The sequence below is a fragment of the Python bivittatus genome, unplaced genomic scaffold, assembly GCF_059951505.1.
Source record: "Python bivittatus isolate LINGU-HERP-01145 unplaced genomic scaffold, Pbiv_v1 ctg000680_np1212, whole genome shotgun sequence".
NCBI lineage: Eukaryota > Metazoa > Chordata > Lepidosauria > Squamata > Pythonidae > Python > Python bivittatus.
This window is the reverse complement of record NW_028277095.1, coordinates 4,961,989-4,981,040: the sequence shown is the minus strand read 5'-3', so window position 1 is coordinate 4,981,040 and position 19,052 is coordinate 4,961,989. Positions and strand designations below refer to the sequence as shown.

General features: G+C 42.5%; 1 protein-coding gene across 1 annotated transcript in view; it reads left to right on the top strand.

The window, feature by feature from the left end:
• The first annotated feature begins 1,730 nt into the window (after positions 1 to 1,730).
• The window catches only part of LOC103053611 (disintegrin and metalloproteinase domain-containing protein 2-like), a 30,859-nt gene continuing 13,537 nt past the window's right edge, over positions 1,731 to 19,052 (top strand). The window contains exons 1-12 of the mRNA XM_088151901.1: positions 1,731 to 1,754; positions 1,863 to 1,939; positions 2,893 to 3,070; positions 3,946 to 4,002; positions 4,687 to 4,758; positions 4,916 to 5,082; positions 6,687 to 6,768; positions 8,874 to 9,010; positions 10,635 to 10,815; positions 14,759 to 14,854; positions 16,134 to 16,332; positions 18,401 to 18,506. Coding sequence (XP_088008027.1) covers positions 1,731 to 1,754; positions 1,863 to 1,939; positions 2,893 to 3,070; positions 3,946 to 4,002; positions 4,687 to 4,758; positions 4,916 to 5,082; positions 6,687 to 6,768; positions 8,874 to 9,010; positions 10,635 to 10,815; positions 14,759 to 14,854; positions 16,134 to 16,332; positions 18,401 to 18,506 — 1,376 coding nt within the window. The remainder of the gene's footprint in view (positions 1,755 to 1,862; positions 1,940 to 2,892; positions 3,071 to 3,945; positions 4,003 to 4,686; positions 4,759 to 4,915; positions 5,083 to 6,686; positions 6,769 to 8,873; positions 9,011 to 10,634; positions 10,816 to 14,758; positions 14,855 to 16,133; positions 16,333 to 18,400; positions 18,507 to 19,052) is intronic.

The window sequence follows — 19,052 nt, the reverse complement described above, 5'->3', positions numbered from 1 at the left end:
CTGGGATTTCCTGGTTGACTCCCATCCAAATACTAACCTGACTCTACTCTGTGTGCTTTCTCAGGATCAGCTAGGTTAGTTAGATGCTGTTCTCTAGCTGGGCCAAGGAAGCTGAAGGAGCCTGTTCCAGCCTTTAAAACCCCCAACTCCCTCAAAGTGAGGACTGCTGGGAGTTTTGATCCCCCCTACTTTTGGAATACCACTCTTGACGTGTTGCAAAATGCCTCACGCGGATCCAAGCTGCCCATCCCTGGTCAATAGATTTACTTCAGCCTTCAAATCACCCTACGGTTCCAGGGTACACTGAGCCAAATCTTCATGGTTCTGATAAAATATCGGTCAAGCCCCTTCACTGGAGAGCACGGTCTCAGAAGCAAGATTCACACAAACTTTCTTGAATGAGTTTTAATGCCAAGAATGAGGGGGTAAAGGACAGAACTTTGAGAACTCAGATAGGAACTATGAAGCCCTCCTTTATTAGTGAGATTATTAAAGTGGGATCTTTGAACCTGTAGAATCTCAAATTTCCTGCATGATGGACTAAGAGTTCATTTATTTGACATGCTTATAATTTTCTTATGTAATCTGTACTCTCTCTCCCTTCCCTCCCTTCTTTGCCCTGCATGTGTGTGTGTGTTTTTATTTGTAGAGCCTTTTTATCCAATTATTTTAGAGTTTATACATACAACAGAGATGGTACTCCAGTTTCTTTTGCCCCTTCCCTCCAGGTAAGTCCTTTTATCTGATTATTGTTCGATTCCACTAAAGCTAACCACTGATTCAGAAAAATAGTCCCTCAGCGATTTGAGTTTTAATCAATTGGCTGATCAGGTATGTATTAGTCTGTTTTTATTGTTACAATGTACAAAAAAACAAAAAGGAAATAACGTTTATAAGTTCTTATATTAATAAAGTATAAAACAAAAAGTAAGAAAAATAACCCCTCCAACGAACAACAGAACAATAAAACAAGCTAAACAATAAACCTGTACCTACAAAAACTCACCCACAGACTCCTGAAAGGCTTTAATGTGGTAAATAATCTTGCAAACGTTGCAGCTGTAAGGTGAGGCATAAGAAATCACCGATGTGCTCAGAAAATGGGGAGGGGGGATCCTCCAAAATGCAGCCAGAGTAAAGGTGGCCCATCCCACAATGGAAATCTACCACTTTTTTTTCTTAATCATAAAGTGAAAAGGGGGACCAAAGGTACCATGAAAAGCTGCACGAATTCTGTGGGGAGCTCATTTCAGACAAATGTTTTGGCAGTGGGAGAACTCTGTTCACTTATGATCTTGAGCTAAGTTGGAAAATCGGATGGAAATAGTCTACCTGAATAGTGGCTGTTAGTATCTGAAGAGCAGAGACCCATTTGGAATCTGAACCTAGGTACGTATATCTAGGTTAAGGTGCGCAATCTGGGGGTCATCCTGGACTCACAGCTCCTGCTCATTCAGCTATGGCAAGAAGGCCTTTGTACAACTCCATCTAGTGTGCCAGTTGTACCCTTTCCAAGACTGAGAGGCTTTTAGGTTCAAAACAGGTGGGCATGAATTTTCTCCTAGAATACAAAATGATGATGGGATTATTGGTGTGATCCAGTTTGGTTCTTTATCACCCCAATTTTAGTAGGGGTATAAATGGTGTCTTAGAGCAACGGTCTTCTGCTTCCCAAGGGGGGACCTGCTTCCAAGAAGTAATGCACTTGGACAGTGAGAATGAGAGGACCTATGTTGGATTTCCTCGTGCAACAGGTGTGGATCGGAGAGATCCATCTCTTTCTCCTTCTTCTCCTCCTCCTCTACTATAGTACTTAGACGCCTCTTGTTACAGCATAAACCATTCTTGTTTATTCTTTCTAGCGGGATTGCTATTATCAAGGCTACGTAGATGGTTATGCAGATTCAGTTGTGATGCTCAGCTCCTGCTCTGGGCTCAGGTGAGGTTTTCTAACTCCTCTCAAGCGGACCCCTTTTGTCCCTCAGTCCAACTGTTATCGCATTTGGTCCTCTCCAGAAATTCAGTCAAGGACAAAACCATGGCTGCGCCAAATGCAAGTCAAGCATCTTTAGTGTGTGGTCAAAGACCTGTACATCATAATACTCAAGAGTATGAAACAGGTTACGTGTATAAAAAAGGAGAAATCATAACACCGAGTGGGCAATCAGTCAGCTGTGCATTTTGCAAATGATGTGACAGCATCAAACACCCTACTTATTTAGCCATAGCATTAGATCTCATAAATGTAAACAATTAAAAAAAAAAAAACTACCTTCAGAATGGTGCCTCCTCCATTTCTCTTCCAAATATATTTTTTTCCTCTTTGCCTAAAGGGACCTTGGTCCCCATCTATGTCAAAATGGTCCACTAGTAGTTCTGGCTGGTCATAAATAGGTTTTTTTTTTCTTTGCATTCCTTCAATGCGAGAAAAATAATGGCAAGTTCCTACATTTTCTCATTTTCCTTAATATTCTTCCCTCCCCGCGTCTTGCCTTCTAAAGGTAGCTCCTCTGGGAAAAGAGAACATGAGTCTCTTTGCCCAAGACACTGAGCAGAAGCTAGCTAACCACGTTTTAGCTTATCACATTGGGCAAACCCAACCTCTGTGGTTAGTTTACACTTTACTACAGCTTGCAAAGCCCAGAAAATTGGCTTGAGCGAACCATGGTACCAATAACTGTGGACAAGCGCATTATAGTAAGCTACCACCTGGCTGTTCAGGTCATAGCAGAATAATGCCTGGGTGCACATCATGATACACCAATGGAGAGAAATCTAACCATTTCCTAGAGACTCGCTTTTTCAAATGGATTTCCCTTGCTTAAAAAACGATAACCTTGGAAATTGTGCTGTATGTATGTATGTATGTATGTATTTTCCTCTACCTGCCAGTGGGCTGATACAGATTCAGGACATCAGCTATGGAATTGAGCCAATCGAGTCAGCCTCAGGGTTCCGCCATCTTGTTTTTCGGACAGATTACAATGATATAGACTTTCAGATTTCAAAGCAGAATTATTCCATTAAATGGAGTACTGGAGTAACTTCAAAGAAAGACCCAGCAGAACCAGTGAGTGCTACTGCTTTTTTTGTTTTTTTAAATCATGATTAGTTGCTCAGTGGGGTCATGGGCAGGACTAACATGTCCTGCATAACCCATTTTATAATGGAGTAGAGTGGGTTAATTTTAGGTTTAAAGTAACCTCTCCTGTCCATTAAGATCCTGAAACAGAAAAACAGAATTAACAGAGAGTTAATTCTATCTTTCTACTACCAGCAGAGGCAAAATCCTAGAGTGCCCCTACAAAAAATGGAACCCTTCTAGGAACTCCATCTTGCTGCTAATTGTATTTTTCACTTATGCCCTGTATTTTTCACTTAGGCACATGAGGTAGAAGAAGGGCAGAAGGGAGTGGGCAATAGGTAGACCTTCCCCCCAGTTCTATCCACGATGGTGCTGACCCTGATCAGGCTACGGGAAGTTTTTTTCCCCTCAAAAAATAAAAATGGCTGCTCTCATTTGCCTGGGCTGTCTCTGAATGTGTGATGTGAACATCCCAGTGTAGCCATTGAATGCACAAACATAGTCCTTGTCCACTCTGACCCAGTGGCCCTTTCCAATATTTTTTTCTTCCAGGGGCGACCACAGGTATGGTGAAAACAATCAAGATGGTGGTTTTTGGTGGTACCACTGGTTTGATCCCATCCCTGCTCTCTGTAATGCTTTTCAGCAAAGATACCGAACTGACCTCCTGACCTTCTCTGTGCCCTTTCACTCACTTGCCTGCTCTCTCTGCTTTCCTAGGCAGACGTTTGTTACCCTGTCCTCCCCTAGATTGTGGGTCCAAACCTGGTGAAACCCAGAGTGAATAAAGGAGGATGATTAGTCACCAAATCCATCACTAATAACATCTTAAACTTTGTTTCTTCCTTGAATTAAAACAGATTAACTTTGCCACCCTCAGATATGTGGAAATGCACGTGATTGTGGCCAAATCTTTGGTATGTATATTTTGTTGGCTGTGTTCACTGGGAATCATTGTCTAAAATGCCTCCACAGGTAGAGTTGAGGGGAGTATAGATAGTGACGTGCTGTCTAAATTCAGCCCACCCAGTCAATGATACAGCACTTGTTACAATCAATCTAAAAAACTGGAAAATTCATATTCCTGATTAGTCATGAAGTGTTCTACCCAGGTTTCCTTTAATTCCTTGAAGCACATCTACCCTTAAGAAATATTCCTTTGAAACACATCTGTCTCGATGCAACTTTTTGTGAGAAATGACAGTCACTAACTGTCTCCAGGTTATTCTCAGTCCGTGCTGGAAATGTTCTGGCGGATTACACAAATTTATACTCAGCGAAACTCATGACAGAGTTCTTTTTATCCATGGCCCAGTGCATAATTAGGATCTCTTCATTAGCATTATTCGTTCAGTCATTCCAGCTACTGCTGGCCGGAATGAAAAAGGGAATGAAATGTTTGGGGGAAGGTTGTTTCTGACTGTACCTTACACGGAAGAGATGTTTCAGCTTGGTAAGTATGTTTGCAAACTTTTATTCGTTCAAACGCACACTTTGCATTGTCAAGTGTACATGTAAACGGTCTTCAGTGGGCTTCCTAAACATGTGTAAAGTTGATACTATTGATGAATGAGGAAGTTTTTTTTGTTTTTGTTTTGCAGTATGATTATATGGGTTCCAGTGAAGATCTTGTCACGGGAAAGATCATGCAGCTTATGAACTTCATCAATACTGTAAGTTGCGCCTATTTATGTGCTGTTAATATCTACACCAGCCATGCTTAGAACATCATGCATCTCCTTAGGCTTATGATGGCTGATTCTGTCATTGGTATATGTTCTGAATCTGAGCATGAGTCTTTCCTTGATTTATTCTTGCTCCTATTTTCAGATGTTTTACAAACTCAACGTGAAGATTATTTTGTCCTCGTTAGAATTATGGATAAACAAAGATAAAATCCCTACCACAGGAACAGCCGAGCAGCTGCTGGAGCAGTTTCTGCACTGGAAAAAGGACCACCTCGCTCTGCGACCTCATGATGTGTCTTTCTTATTTGTGTAAGAAGCAGTTCTCCCTAATTATTGAAGAATGGATTATTTGGTATTGTGTCAATATAGACAACCTACAGGATGGTCCTGTAGTCTGCCCAAGCAAGTGAAATGCAGTTGAATTCAGCAGATGAGTTGGAGCAGTTGATTGCAAGGAAGGGAAGTGGGTTGGTGGGGTAAGGAACATTGTTGAGCATGAAGTGAAGGAAGCAAGTATCACTAGATATCTGGGGTGAGGAACAAGCTGAAACATCCTGTAGTGTGATCAGCCTATTGCAGCAATGTCAGAAGTGAGTCCAATTGATATGGATCAGATAGTTGGTAGACCTAGTTGAGGACATTCTGTACTGGTCTCCCCACTGGCCTGTTGGTCAGGATTGCTGAAAGTTGCAGAGAAGAGCCTTTTCCATTGCCTGCTCTTTGGTCCTTTTAACTGGAGATGCTAAGAATTCAGCCTGAATGGCTTCCGTGTAAAAGCTGGTGCCCTATGGCTCAACGTCACTGCAAGTTGCGTTCAACTGTGTCAGATCTGTGTACTGATGGAGTAGAGTTATCTAAACTGATTGGGAATTATTCTTCCAGGTTTCAAGCAGGACTCGCCCCCCAGTTTTAAGTGGGAGGTCAGGGATTGAAACCAGGAGCTTGTTGTAACTGTAAATATTGCCATTGGGTTACATCTGATAGATGACATTTATCTCTTAACACAGAGTACATTAAAAATTCATCTTCATAATCTATCTGTTGGCCCAAAGTCAATATCCCAGCTTCCATTGAATTTTTCCATATCACCATCTTTTTCCTAATTTATAAAGTTGGGTTTCCCCATAAAGGCAATTTGGCATGGGAAAAAGGGTCAAATCTTTTTTATTAGACATTATGTTCCATAGCTCTCCAACTAACAAAATTGTTTCCAGAGATATTAGAGTTTTAGTATATTTAGATCCTAAAACTGTCCATCCAACCAAAGGTGTTTTATATGTATATTTCGACTGCCCAAATCGGAAAAGTAACACCACTTGTTGGCTTCCAGTATTTAATACTTGACAATTGGTAAGCTTAAGGATGTAGCTCCAGATTCGGAAAACTGAATCCTCCCTCATTAACTGATAGTTGTATTTTCTGTAAAGATAGAATTGAAGAATTCCATAGAAATGTTATATACAAAAAATTCTTTGTTTAGAACATTTCTATGGGATTCTTCAATTCTGAGAATATCTTTACAGAAAATACAATTTCTGTATTTTAAAGTATTTTCTGAAAATATTTTATTCATTGAGGATATTTTAAAGACCTTGAGGAAGACGTTGTGTTTTGAACCGGAGGATGAGGAATGTAAGAAAAACATTCTTCTGGTATTTGGAGCAGCTGAAGAGACTGGACAGAGCCTTTGAATAAAAAAGATAGACACATTTGAATAACTTAGTATTAGAAGAGGAAATGCCATGGATATTCCAGGGAAGAACCGCTACTCAAACAACAGATGCATATGGGAAATCACTGTAATTGTTAGAATGGCAATAATGATGCCTTTGACTTATAAAATTTGAAATATTTTATATTATTTTTATATTTATTATTTTTGTCATTCAAAGCAATTTCTTCTCTTCCTTCAGTTATAGGAACAAGGCTGGTTCAGTGGGGTCAATATTTGCCAAAAAGATGTGTTCTAAACCCAGTTCTGGTGGAACTGCTATGGTAAGTTAGTATAAATGCTCATGCTGGTTTGTCTTATTATTATTAATCACTTCCTGGTTCTGTTCGCAAAACCCACTTCATCAGATCAGTTCATAAATTCATAAGAACTAGAATTCAGGGTCTCCCGGTTTCTAGCCTGATGCCTTAACCACTGCACCAAACTATTTAGACAAATCTATTAGAATTGATTTATGGCAGTGAATTGTTGATGTATGCTCTTTGTCAATGTTTGAATTTGTTGTCTATGGTTAAATATTTTCATAGGATTTCTTTCTTTCTTTTTTTAAATAAGCAGTATAATATTGTGTTCGGAAGTTTTAATCTTGTCACTTTAGGCCATAGGGTTTGGTAGCTGAAATTGATACTGTCTTTAGATTCTCGGTCACCACTTTCATGCCCTACCTAAATTTCTGCACCACAGTATTACAGTCACACCATTAATATTCAGTTTGTAATACCTGTAGATTTTAGTAATTTAGTTATTTTTATGTACTGTCCAGACATTTGTATTTAGTCATTTTTAGCATTATGTATAGTACTATTATATAATAGTATACCTCTAACATAGATTTACATAGTGGTATTTATCACTGCAACAGTTAGAACCGGTCACAGAACAACCGATTGGTTCAAAATAGGGAAAGGAGTACGACAAGGCTGTATACTGTCACCCTGCTTATTTAACTTATATGCAGAGTACATCATGAGAAATGCCAGGCTGGAAGAATCACAAGCCGGAATTAAGATTGCAGGGAGAAACATCAACAACCTCGTATATGCAGACGATACCACCCTAATGGCAGAAAGTGAAGAAGAACTAAAGAGCCTCTTGATGAGGGTGAAAGAGGAGAGTGCGAAAGCTGGCTTGAAACTCAACATTAAAAAAAGTAAGATCATGGCATCTGGACCCATCAATTCCTATCAAATAAAAGGGGTAGAAATGGAAGCAATAATAGACTTCATTTATTTGGGCTCCAAGATCACCGCAGACAGAGACTACAGCCATGAAATTAAAAGACGCTTGCTCCTTGGGAGGAAAGTTATGGCAAACCTAGATAGCATATTAAAAAGCAGAGACCTCACCTTGCCGACAAAGATCCGCATAATCAAAGCTATGGTTTTTCCAGTAGTAATGTATGGCTGTGAGAGCTGGACCATAAAGAAGGCTGAGCGCCGAAGGATTGATGCCTTTAAACTGTGGTGCTGGAGAAGACTCTTAAGAGTCCCCTGGACTGCTAGGAGGTCAAACCAGTCAATCTTAAAGGAGATCAACTCTGATTGCTCATTGGAAGGATTGATAATGAAGCTCAAGCTCAGATACTTTGGTCACCTAATGCGAAGAGAGGACTCTTTGGAAAAGACCCTGATGCTGGGAAAGATTGAAGGCAAAAGGAGAAGAGGACGGCAGAGGATGAGATGGTTAGATAGCATCACCGAAGCAATGAGCATGAAACTGAGGGAGGCAGTGAAGGACAGGAAGGCCTGGCACGATGTGGTTCATGGGGTCATGAAGAGTCGGACACGACTTAACGACTGAACAACAACAAATTTATCACTGATTTTGAAGATCTCTCTCTCTCTCTCTCTCTCTCTCTCTCTCCCCATCCATCCATCCATCCATCCATCCATCCATCCATCCATCCTTAGTGGTATTGGCACCATATTTCTATATTTATGCTAGCACCTTAAACCCCAGTCATTCTTATAGTATGCATGTTAAATTACTGGCATAATGGAGTGACTTTAATTTTAGCACTGAATGTAAATTTGGCTGGCCAATGACCAAAATAAAGGACTATTCTATTCTATTGTGAAATATATATGTACTTTTCAGATTCTTTTTCTCTTTATCACAACAACAGCAGCAGCAGCAGCAGCAGCAGCAGCAGCAAGAACGAAGCTTGAAATACTTAGAAACTTCTTGAAAATACAATGGTTAAAACAGGGTCTATGTCTGTCCCGTGGGCAGATAAACTTCTGAACAAAGCTTTTCAGGTTATAAGTTCCAAGATGTTTCCAAGATCCTTAAAGACTCATCAGAACTAGAATGTGAGCGTTTCGTAGTTCGCTATTACTGCTTTTAATGGATTTCTGCTTTTTCTTAGTTTCACAATGGGATGACACTGGAAACCTTCTCAGTTATAGTGGCACAGTTGCTGGGGTTTAGTGTGGGACTGTATTTTGATGACTACAGAAAATGCCACTGTTCGGGGACAATCTGCTTGATGAATACCAAAGCAGGGTAAGCCTATATAACATTTGTTGTTTTACCATCAACCTGGGGTCAAGGATCAAGTGGTGTGGTGGTGGACTTTTGAAATCCTAAGTAGCACCAATCCAATTAAGTTGATGTTGGTGACTCTCCTATGGAAGTGAACAGTTTCCATTTATCCTTGAGCAGATGGTGCTAAAACTAGCCTTTGGGGATTGTTGAAGACACCCAGCCTTCTACCCCTAACTTGGAGCTGTCCCAACACCAAATATTTGGCAGTTGGTCATAAAGGAGAGGAGCTGTATCACAGATGGAGTTATAGAGTATGCTAAATTTCTCTGTGTGTAGTCTGCCAGTTGACTGGTTGAGGCTCCTGTGGGCACACCTCTCTGGTCACTGTCACTGCCTTCCATAGCTATTTTGGCTTAGGCAGCAGGGGAGACCAGACATCTAGTTTGTGCAAGGCCTGACCCACAATTTGCAGAATACCATTCAAATGTTACACAGATTACTGGTCTTCTGAAACACAGCAATATCTGTTCTGAATCATGCATTCACATGTTTTTCAAAATCTAGTAAGTATGCTGGTCAGTTTAAATTGGGAAAGAGATATTTCACTGGCTTTGTCCCAAATGAGTGTTCTATATGATGGATGGGTCCATGATGAAGTGGAAGGGAGGTCTCTGAATGTGCTATATGAACACTTTCCTTTTTCATCCTGCAACCCTCCTCCACCCAGTCAAGCTGTCATCTGGAGTACTTTTGGGACACGGGTCCAGAAGATGAGTAGAACTGTGCTTAGAAATAGCTAGAGTGACAGGTTACTGGTCGTGAGCACTGCCATCATGGCCACCCATCATTCAAACAAATTACCCAAGCTTGTCCCACACACTTTAAGGAGAACAATTAATTGTGGGCTTTCTTGTAAGCTGGAGATGGTAGGTGAAAGGGGACATAAATTAGGGGAATCCACCAATCACTGCCCTTAAATTGTCCTGAAGGAAACGAGTGGACAGGACCATGTGGACAGGACCATGTGTTCCTGAGGCAGATCAACACAAATTACACACTTTTGAGGCAAATTGTACACATGTTCCTGAGGCAGATCAACACATTTTTCTGCTGACTCAAGGACCAGAAGAATGCATATTAATGTGGCCATGAGAAAGAGTCCCTGGCCTGGCAAAATGAGGGATGGGGAACAGTTTTTTTATGCCAGGGTGCATAAAAAGCTATGAACAGGGAGGGAGTGTGGGATGAACCACAAGGAGAACCCAACAGTGTGGTGTTTAAGCAGCCATTTCCTACATTCAGCCATCTCTTCTCTTTCTCTCTCTCCTCCACATGCTTCCTTCTCTTTCTCAGCATTTATCTTCTTTCCACCTCACTGTCGCCACTACCACATGGTTTGTCATGATATCAGAAGCTGGCCAATGAATAAGCATAGTTTGCTTAGAAAACCCTCCCATTTCCCTGGGCTGTCATAGAAGATGAGAAGATATATCAGCCTGAGTCTTGTCTATGTAGCCGTGGGTTGTGTCTCCTGTTTCAAACCCACTGAGTGCTAAACGTCAGCTAGTCCAGTGGTCATGATGTACTGGTTTTCCTTTCAGTGCCACCCAAGTCTATTCAGAGCTGTGTTTTGCCCTTGCAGACAGTCCAGTGGCATCAAGACCTTCAGCAGCTGCAGCATCAAAGATTTCCAGAATTTCCTCAACTCTGCATTGTCTCAATGTCTTCTGAACAAACCACAGATTGATATCTCCTACCGAGCCCCCCTCTGTGGCAACCGAGTGGTAGAAGATGGAGAGCAATGTGACTGTGGCACAGTGAAGGTTTGGAAGAAAAAGGGGGAAAATCAGAGAGAAAAAGCAAATGAAGGATCTTGTTAAAATAAGAACTAAAAATAACAAGTAACTGCCCAGGATGATGGACAATCCAGTCCTGTTACTGAGGCAGGCATTTGAGCTATTTTATACAAGAGGTTAACTTTTTTACTTGGTTATCATGGAATGTAAGGGCTGTGTAATGGTTTGTGGGAAAGACCTTGGGAGATGGGGTGAAGAGATGCTGCCTAGGGAACGGTCGGGTAAGAGAAAGCATAGCCCGCAGCTGCATAATGGGCGGAGAAAGAGGCTCAGAAGGGACCCTCCCTAGTTTCTCAGATTGTAAAGGAGGCAGCGGGAGATTTGTAATTTCAGACTTGCAAGATTGATATCAGCTTTCCCTGGTAGACCAGACAGGAGACATGACCAGATGAGCTAATTCTACTTTATTGTAAAGCTACATTAACAGAATCTTGCAAGCCTGTTAAGTCTCCCAGATCAAAAAAGTCAAGATGGTGTATGCAATCTGCCTGCCCTTTGAGGCAGACAAGAAGCACCAACCATGAGTATTAACAGTACCTTTATTGTTATTACAGTAACAGAATCTTGCAAGTCTGACAGCACCTCTCCCCTCCCTTATTTTTACTTTCCCAAAAACTAGGGAGAGTCCCTTCTGAGACACCTTCTTCAATCCCTCCCCTCCTTTGGACTCAAATTTCATTTATCAGACCATGGTCTAGGCTGTGGCTCTTCCTCCTCTCTCCCAAGATCATTCCCACAGACCATTAGACAACCGCACAACTGACTCCTGCCCCCCGTTTCTTCTCTCTGAATTCCTTTTTATTTTACATTGAATTTTTAAAAATTTAAATGTAATAGTTATCTGAAAGCACAAAACAAGACAAAGAGCAGGAGGAATTAAAGAGCCAAAAGAAAAGAGATTTTTAAGCTGTATAAAAGTGAATACAAATTTTTGAAGTAATGTTAAATTCGTACTGCAAATCAGGCCTGATATTAATTGAGCATATCAAAACCATTATTAAGAAGCAAATCTAGAATATGGATTTGGTTCCCTGTCCCTTTTTTATGTCTGTTGCATGTAAAAAGAGATGGCATTTGAGTGATGTGGTTGTGGAGGTCACCTTGACTTTTTTGAACCCTTTGCGGTTGCCCCTGGCCTCTATTGAAACACCTCCATCAAAAGACCATCCACCAGAGCCGCCGAGGCAGCCTGTTTCACTGTTATACCACTCTTATTGTTAGGATTTTATTTCTAGTGGCCAACCAAAATCTGCTTCTTTGGAGTGTAAATTCTGCATTTGTGGTCTTGTCTTCTGGAACAGCTCTGAACAATTCTACCCCATCTTCATATACTGGAAAATAGCTCTCATGTCTCTGCACTCTTCTTTTCTGCAGGCCACATGTCCAACTGCGGATATCTGCGGTGTGTGTGTGTGTGTGTGTGTGTGTGTCAAAACAACCAAGAGGGCAGTCTGTTGTTGTTCAGTTGTTAGGTTGTGTCCGACTCTTCATGACCCCATGAACCATATTGCGCCAGGCCTTCCTGTCCTTCACTGCCTCCCTGAGTTTGCTCAGTTTCATGCTCATTGCTTCAGTGATGCTATCTAATCATCTCATCCTCTGCCGTCCTCTTCTCCTTTTGCCTTCAATCTTTCCCAGCATCAGGGTCTTTTCCAAAGAGATCTCTCTTTGCATGAGGTGACCAAAGTATCTGAGCTTGAGCTTCATTATCAATCCTTCCAATGAGCAATCAGGGTTGATTTCCTTTAAGATTGATTGGTTTGACCTCCTAACAGTCCAGGGGACTCTCAAGAGTCTTCTCCAGCACCACAGTTCAAAGGCATCAATCCTTCGGCGCTCAGCCTTCTTTATGGTCCAGCTCTCACAGCCATACATTACTACTGGAAAAATCATAGCTTTGATTATGCGGATCTTTGTCGGCAAGGTGAGGTCTCTGCTTTTTAATATGCTGTCTAGGTTTGCCATAACTTTCCCCCCAAGGAGCAAGCGTCTTTTAATTTCATGGCTGCAGTCTCCGTCTGCAGTGATCTTGGAGCCCAAATAAATGACGTCTGTTACCGCTTCCATTTCTACCCCTTCTATTTGCTAGGAATTGATGGGTCCAGATGCCATGATCTTAGTTTTTTTAATGTTGAGTTTTAAGCCAGCTTTCGCACTCTCCTCTTTCACCCTCATCAAGAGGCTCTTTAGTTCTTCTTCACTTTCTGCCATTAGGGTGGTATCGTCTGCATATACGAGGTTGTTGATGTTTCTCCCTGCAATCTTAATTCCGGCTTGTGATTCTTCCAGCCTGGCATTTCTCATGATGTACTCTGCATATAAGTTAAATAAGCAGGGTGACAGTATACAGCCTTGTCATACTCCTTTCCCTATTTTGAACCAATCGGTTGTTCCGTGACCGGTTCTAACTGTTGCTTCTTGGCCCGCATACAGATTTCTCAAGAGACAGGTAAGGTGGTCTGGTACCCCCATCTCTTTAAATATTTGCCACAGTTTGAGGTCAGTCACAGGGCATGAAAAAAGAAGGCAGGGCTTTGATTGCATGGTGGGGCCACCATGTTGATTTTTTTGACCCCTCCTCCCTCAGAGACCCCTTCCCTCCAACTGTTCCTCTTAAGCTTTTCCTTCCTTGTTTGCTTTCTTCTAACCTCTCAGCCTGCTTCTTAGGGCAAGGTAGTTGCACTGCATGATCTCCAGCCTTAGATCTCTAAAGGAAAGTAGACTCACCTTGGGGAACACATGAGGACGCTACTAAGGGGGACGTGCAGAAAAAAATCATTGCACAGTCCTGAGACAGCCTTGGACAGGCTTTCAAGACTGATGCCAGCCCTTTGAGGTAGTCCAGATCAAGAACCAGGCGTGGCAGGGATTCTGGGAGTCCTCTTTATTGCTGTAGGGCAGAAGAACAGAATTGTCAGGGTCTCTCTTTGCCTCATTTTGCAGCAGTCAAAATCGAGGTGGGCTTATTTTGAGTCTCTCCTTCACGGTTGGGTCTTTTCCTTCCTTATCGACAAGATTAGCTCTAAATTCCTTGACAATTTACCATCAGGTACCAGCATTTTATAAGAAGCCACAGCGAAAGAGAAACCAGGTGTTGAGTTTGCTTAGGCATCCCAGCCAGTTAAAAGACTTTGAAAGTCTGGGTTATGGCCGTACAGGGAGTCCCCAGTTTAAGAACGAGTTCCATTCCCAAGGTCTGTCCTTAAGTCAAATTTGTATTGTAATGTATCAGGTAAGGTGCAGTTAATGTGTCTCTCTCTCTCTCTCTCTGTCTCTCATCTCTCTCCAAATATATCAGAGGAGAACACAATGTTGGAAAAACAGCTAGCTTGGCCATTTTTAATATGTGTGTGGGCTTGCATGCACATCTCTGCACATGTCTAGAAATCAGAGGGTGCCATCTAGTGGTGCCAAGGATCCTGTTTTGCTGACTTCCACTTCAATGGAATGGTTATGATAAATATTTCCTTGTTTAAATAAACAGTGTCTATGTTCACCCAGGCCTTTTATGTAGACCAGTGTTTCTCAACTTTGGCAACTTTAAGACGAGTGGACTTCAACTCCCAGAATTCCCCAACCAGCAAGGCTGGCTGGGGAATTCTGGGAGTTGAAGTCCACTCGTCTTAAAGTTGCCAAGGTTGAGAAACACTGATTTAGACTGTGTGATGGTCTCTTGTGCAAATCCGGAAAATGGGTTAATTTAGTAGCTAGATTAAATGCACTATGTGAACTCCCATACCCACTGGACTCTGGGTGGGTATGGGGGCCTGATCCTCTGCCTAGGGTGTGTTATGACCTCCCACTTCAGCTTATGGGACGGCTATTCCATCTCTCCAAACATGATCCAAGCCTTCTGTGAGCTGATTGATGCTATAATGCTCAGCTCCCCCATATATTCCTTTGTTTGCAGGAATGTGAAAACCATCCTTGCTGTGAATCGGATTGCACCTTGAAAAGAGGAATGCAGTGTGCCCAAGGAGACTGTTGTTGGGAGAGAAGATGCAGGGTAAGTGCCAGTTAAAATGGTGCTCATGCTCCTTTGTCACCTGCATCACAGGGCTTCCACTGCACAGGCGTGGCCACCATTTTGGCTTTTTTGACACCCCTGCTCCCCAGTAGATGCCCCTGGTGTCAGTCAGGTACACCCCATTTCCTTCAACAATGTAAAGCAGGGGTACCATCTGGTGCTCCAGAACATGAGTGTTTGCCAAGTGGACTCTTCTTCAAGCATTTGAAGCCAAGAAGCCTTCATATGATGAATCGGCTAAGATCACCTTCTTCTTCCCACTGATCTGAGAGAAAACTTTATAGAAGGTACTAAGCCTTCCAAATAAGCAGAGATTCGTACGGTACGATTGCTTTGAATCAGGTGGCAATCCTGCAAATTCTATCAAGTTACCCAAGGGGGCCAAAGATTTGTTGAGGCATGAAGGAGTGAGAAAGACCAGGTACATTCTAAATCAGTGTTTCTCAAACATGGCAACTTTAAGAGGTGTGGGCTTCAACTCCCAGAATTCCCTAGCCAGCATCCTGGGTGGGGAATTCTGGGAGTTGAAGCCCACACATCTTAAGGTTGCCAAGTCTGAAAAAACAGTGTGGCCAAAAGTCAAGATGGTGGCCATGATGGTGTGATGAAAACTCCACGTGTTTTTTATGTGCAGAGCTTTGATCACACTGTCACAGTTCCACTTGACTTTTTTTTAGTCATACCCTGTGAATACCCCTGTTTACATCCATAGGAATCTGGCCTTCTGATTTCTGATGATGTCAAGTTGCACACTTCGACATTGTGTCAAGAAGCCCTTCCTTCTCCATGCAGGAAGAAGCCCGTCTCCCTGCATGGATTTCACAGATGACCCCCAAGCTCTAACATTATGAGAGAGCAAAGCGTCTCTCCATCTATTTCACATGATTTTATGTTACGGAAGTGCCCAGACCAGCCACAATGACATCATGAGTATCATGAAGTTGTTGAATGGATTAGGTCTATTATGTAATGTCACTAGTGCAAATTACATAATTGGGTGTCACTTGCACGATGATTCTGTTGATGTCCCCTTGCTCCTCTGTAGACACCAGTAACCAGTGCTTATTTTCTTTTGCATAATGGTCGCTTTCCTTTCTGTGTTTGATGGGGGTAATGAAACAACTCAAGAGGAGCTGCAGGACTTCACTTCCCAACACTTTGGTGCCACACTTCTCCCTCATATAATGCGCAGCTTGATTCCTGGTTCAGGTGGATCACAGGAACTCGGGCTGGAGTCTTTGTTCTTTCTGTCTTCCAGCTGAAGGCAAGAGGTACCTTATGCAGACAACCGCCAGACGAGGACTGCGATCTCAAGGAGTTTTGCAATGGGACCTCAGCGGAGTGCTCGGAAGATCATTATGTCCAGGATGGGCAGTGGTGCGAAAGGGAAAGCGGGGTTTGCATGAGAGGAGTGTGCCAAAGTGCGGATCGATGGTGCCGAAAAATATTCGGACAAAGTAATAAAAAATGTTTCTCTCCCTTTAACCTCTTTGCTTTCCATCTTTGTTCTTTTCCACTGTGTTTTTGTAAATGAAAGTAGAACTGACTTTGGGATAGAGAAGGAATGAGCAAGCCATTGGGGGGGACGGTGGGGGGGCTTGGAGATTACTCAGTCCTGAGATAGAGGGAAAGGGGAGAAAGAAACTCAAAATAAGCCCACCTTGATTGGGCAGAGAGAAATGTGGGCAGGCGTTCTACCTTGCTGCAGTGAAGAACTTTCCTGGAATCTGCCATCCCTGTGTCTTGACCTGGTCCACCTCAAGGTCTGATATCAACCCTCTCCATGTTTTTCTCTGCCCTATCTTATACTAATCAAAACAAGCAGGGCTATTTTGAGTTTCTTATGTTTCCTTCTTTCTCAGCACTATGGTGACTTTTCTAAAAGTCTCCCTACCCAACTCCCAACTCCCACCCCAACATCTCCCCTTTCTTCTCTATCGCCAAGGTCAGCTGTATGTTCCTTTACATTTCTATTCCCCCCCCCCACTCTTGTCTCATTTTTCAATCTTTTCTGCCCTTCAAACTTGGAGGTGGGGGTGAATTTCAAGGGACGCAAGCCAGACTTCTTCTTTAGGGCCAGGGGCATCTGTGGGATGTGTGTGTGTGTGTGTGTGTGGCGGGGGGGGGGGGGAGAGAGAGAGAGAGAGAGAGAGAGAGAGAGAAGCCAAGATAAGAATGCATGTGAAAATGGGGGTTGGGTTTTGGTCACAAAGTTGTCCTGCCCTCCTGAGAATTTTGATCCCCTCTTGCAGATACTTCTGTTTCAGGGTAACACTACATGCTTATTTCAAGATTAAGCAATTCTTAAATAAGAGCCTGGAAGAAGGAATTGGGGGAATCTGGGGATTTCAGCATCCCAAGTTTTTATTGCTACAGTATTTCAACATATTTTTTCCAGTTAAGACTTTCCTCCCATATTGGTTGCTCATAACTCTTCCTAGTAGTTTTGTATGCAACTCTCTCCATGATAAAGTTACCAGGGTAATTATGTGCATTTATTATAATATATCCTTACATTAAAAGTAAGAGGAAATACTTTCCCCTCCCTCCCTCCCTCCCTCCCTTTCTTCTTTCTTCTTTCTTCTTTCTTCTTTCTTCTTTCTTCTTTCTTCTTTCTTCTTTCTTCTTTTTTCTCCATTTATTCTTCCAAATTTTTGAGCCGAGAATGAGAAATGGTAAGAGGTTCCTTTCTCTCCTACTTGTCTTTACAAGATGGAGGCCCCTTTGTATCTTTCTTTTACCTCCCCTGTCAAAGCTGGGAAAACTGATAAATCATGGAGGATCATCCTCTTCTCCATCTTGGGTTAATCCAATCAGGAGTGTCTGCAGGGTATGGTAGAAAAAGTCAAGATGGCTGTGATGGTGCAATCAAAGTTCTGCCTTTAAAAAGGTGTGTTGCCCCCTTGATTCCAAGAGGGGAGGGAAAACCTCCCTATACTCAGAGACAGGTCACTCGTGTTTGCTTTCTGAAGCTTCTGTGATCGGACGTGGTTCAGAGAATGAGGTGGCCATATCATTTTGGAAAGGTCTCTTTCCTTTGAAGTTGGGCACCAATGAACTCTTGAAATTTTCTACCAGATTTGTGGGCAAAAAAATAAAAAATGGATGGAGCATTCCTCAGAATTCATCCAAGGGAGGAAGAAGTTATCTCAAGCATTTACTTCTTAATGGTGATAGGAGCACTCCTCCTTAAAAAAATGTTGTCAGGAGGAATTCCATACAGGATGCTACCCCTCCATCAACTGGGGCTAAAGGCTTGCTGAAACAAATCAGATTTCCGTTGTTTGTGGAAGGCCAACATGGCAAGCCCTGCATCTACCTCTGGGGGGAGAGTGTTCCAAACAGCGGGGCTACCATGGTAACATTGTGCCATCAAATCCACCCCCACATATTTCTCTCGGGGTGGGAGCAGTATTCTCAGCAGACCCCCCTCAAAATAGCCAGAATGGGTCTTCTTCTTGGGCCTCAGGCCTTTGACAGAACATTTTGTCCCTGGTAAGGTCGGACCTGTACTGTATTTTGCAGACTCCAGAAGCGGAACTCCTCAATGCTATGAAGAAATTAACAGTCAGAAGGACAGGATGGGTCACTGTGGCTCTACTGCAAGAGGATACCAGAGCTGTCAGTGGCAGTATGTTGGCACACAAGCAAACCTAACTTGATCAAGTTTCTGCTCTGTTACTGTTGTCATTCTCTTGAACTCTCCAAGGGTTATGCTGTTGCATAGTTGTACAGTAATGAAATCAAGCTGTTGGGTTGACAGGGTGGAAAATGTATTGGTTAGGAGTCACAATTAGTCAAATACCAAAACAATACTAATAATAATGGAGGAGCCCTTGAGGATCCAAGCCAGAGGCACAGAGCTCCCGTCACCCTGGAGATAGCACTGCCTCCCATCACCAGCATAGCTGGTGTTGTATATATTATTTATGTATTTATTAGATTTTTATCCCGCCTTTACTGTTTTTTATAAATAACTCAAGGCAGTGAACATACCTGATACTCCTTACTCCTCCTGTTTTCCCCTCAACAACAACCCTGTGAGGTGAGTTGGGCTGAGAGAGAGGGACTGGCCCAAAGTCACCCAGCTGACTTTGAGGACTGCTGCCTGGATTCAAAACTGACACGAAGCAATGATACAGTGTCCTTGATTTTGTTTTAAGGTGTTGCGTGAATC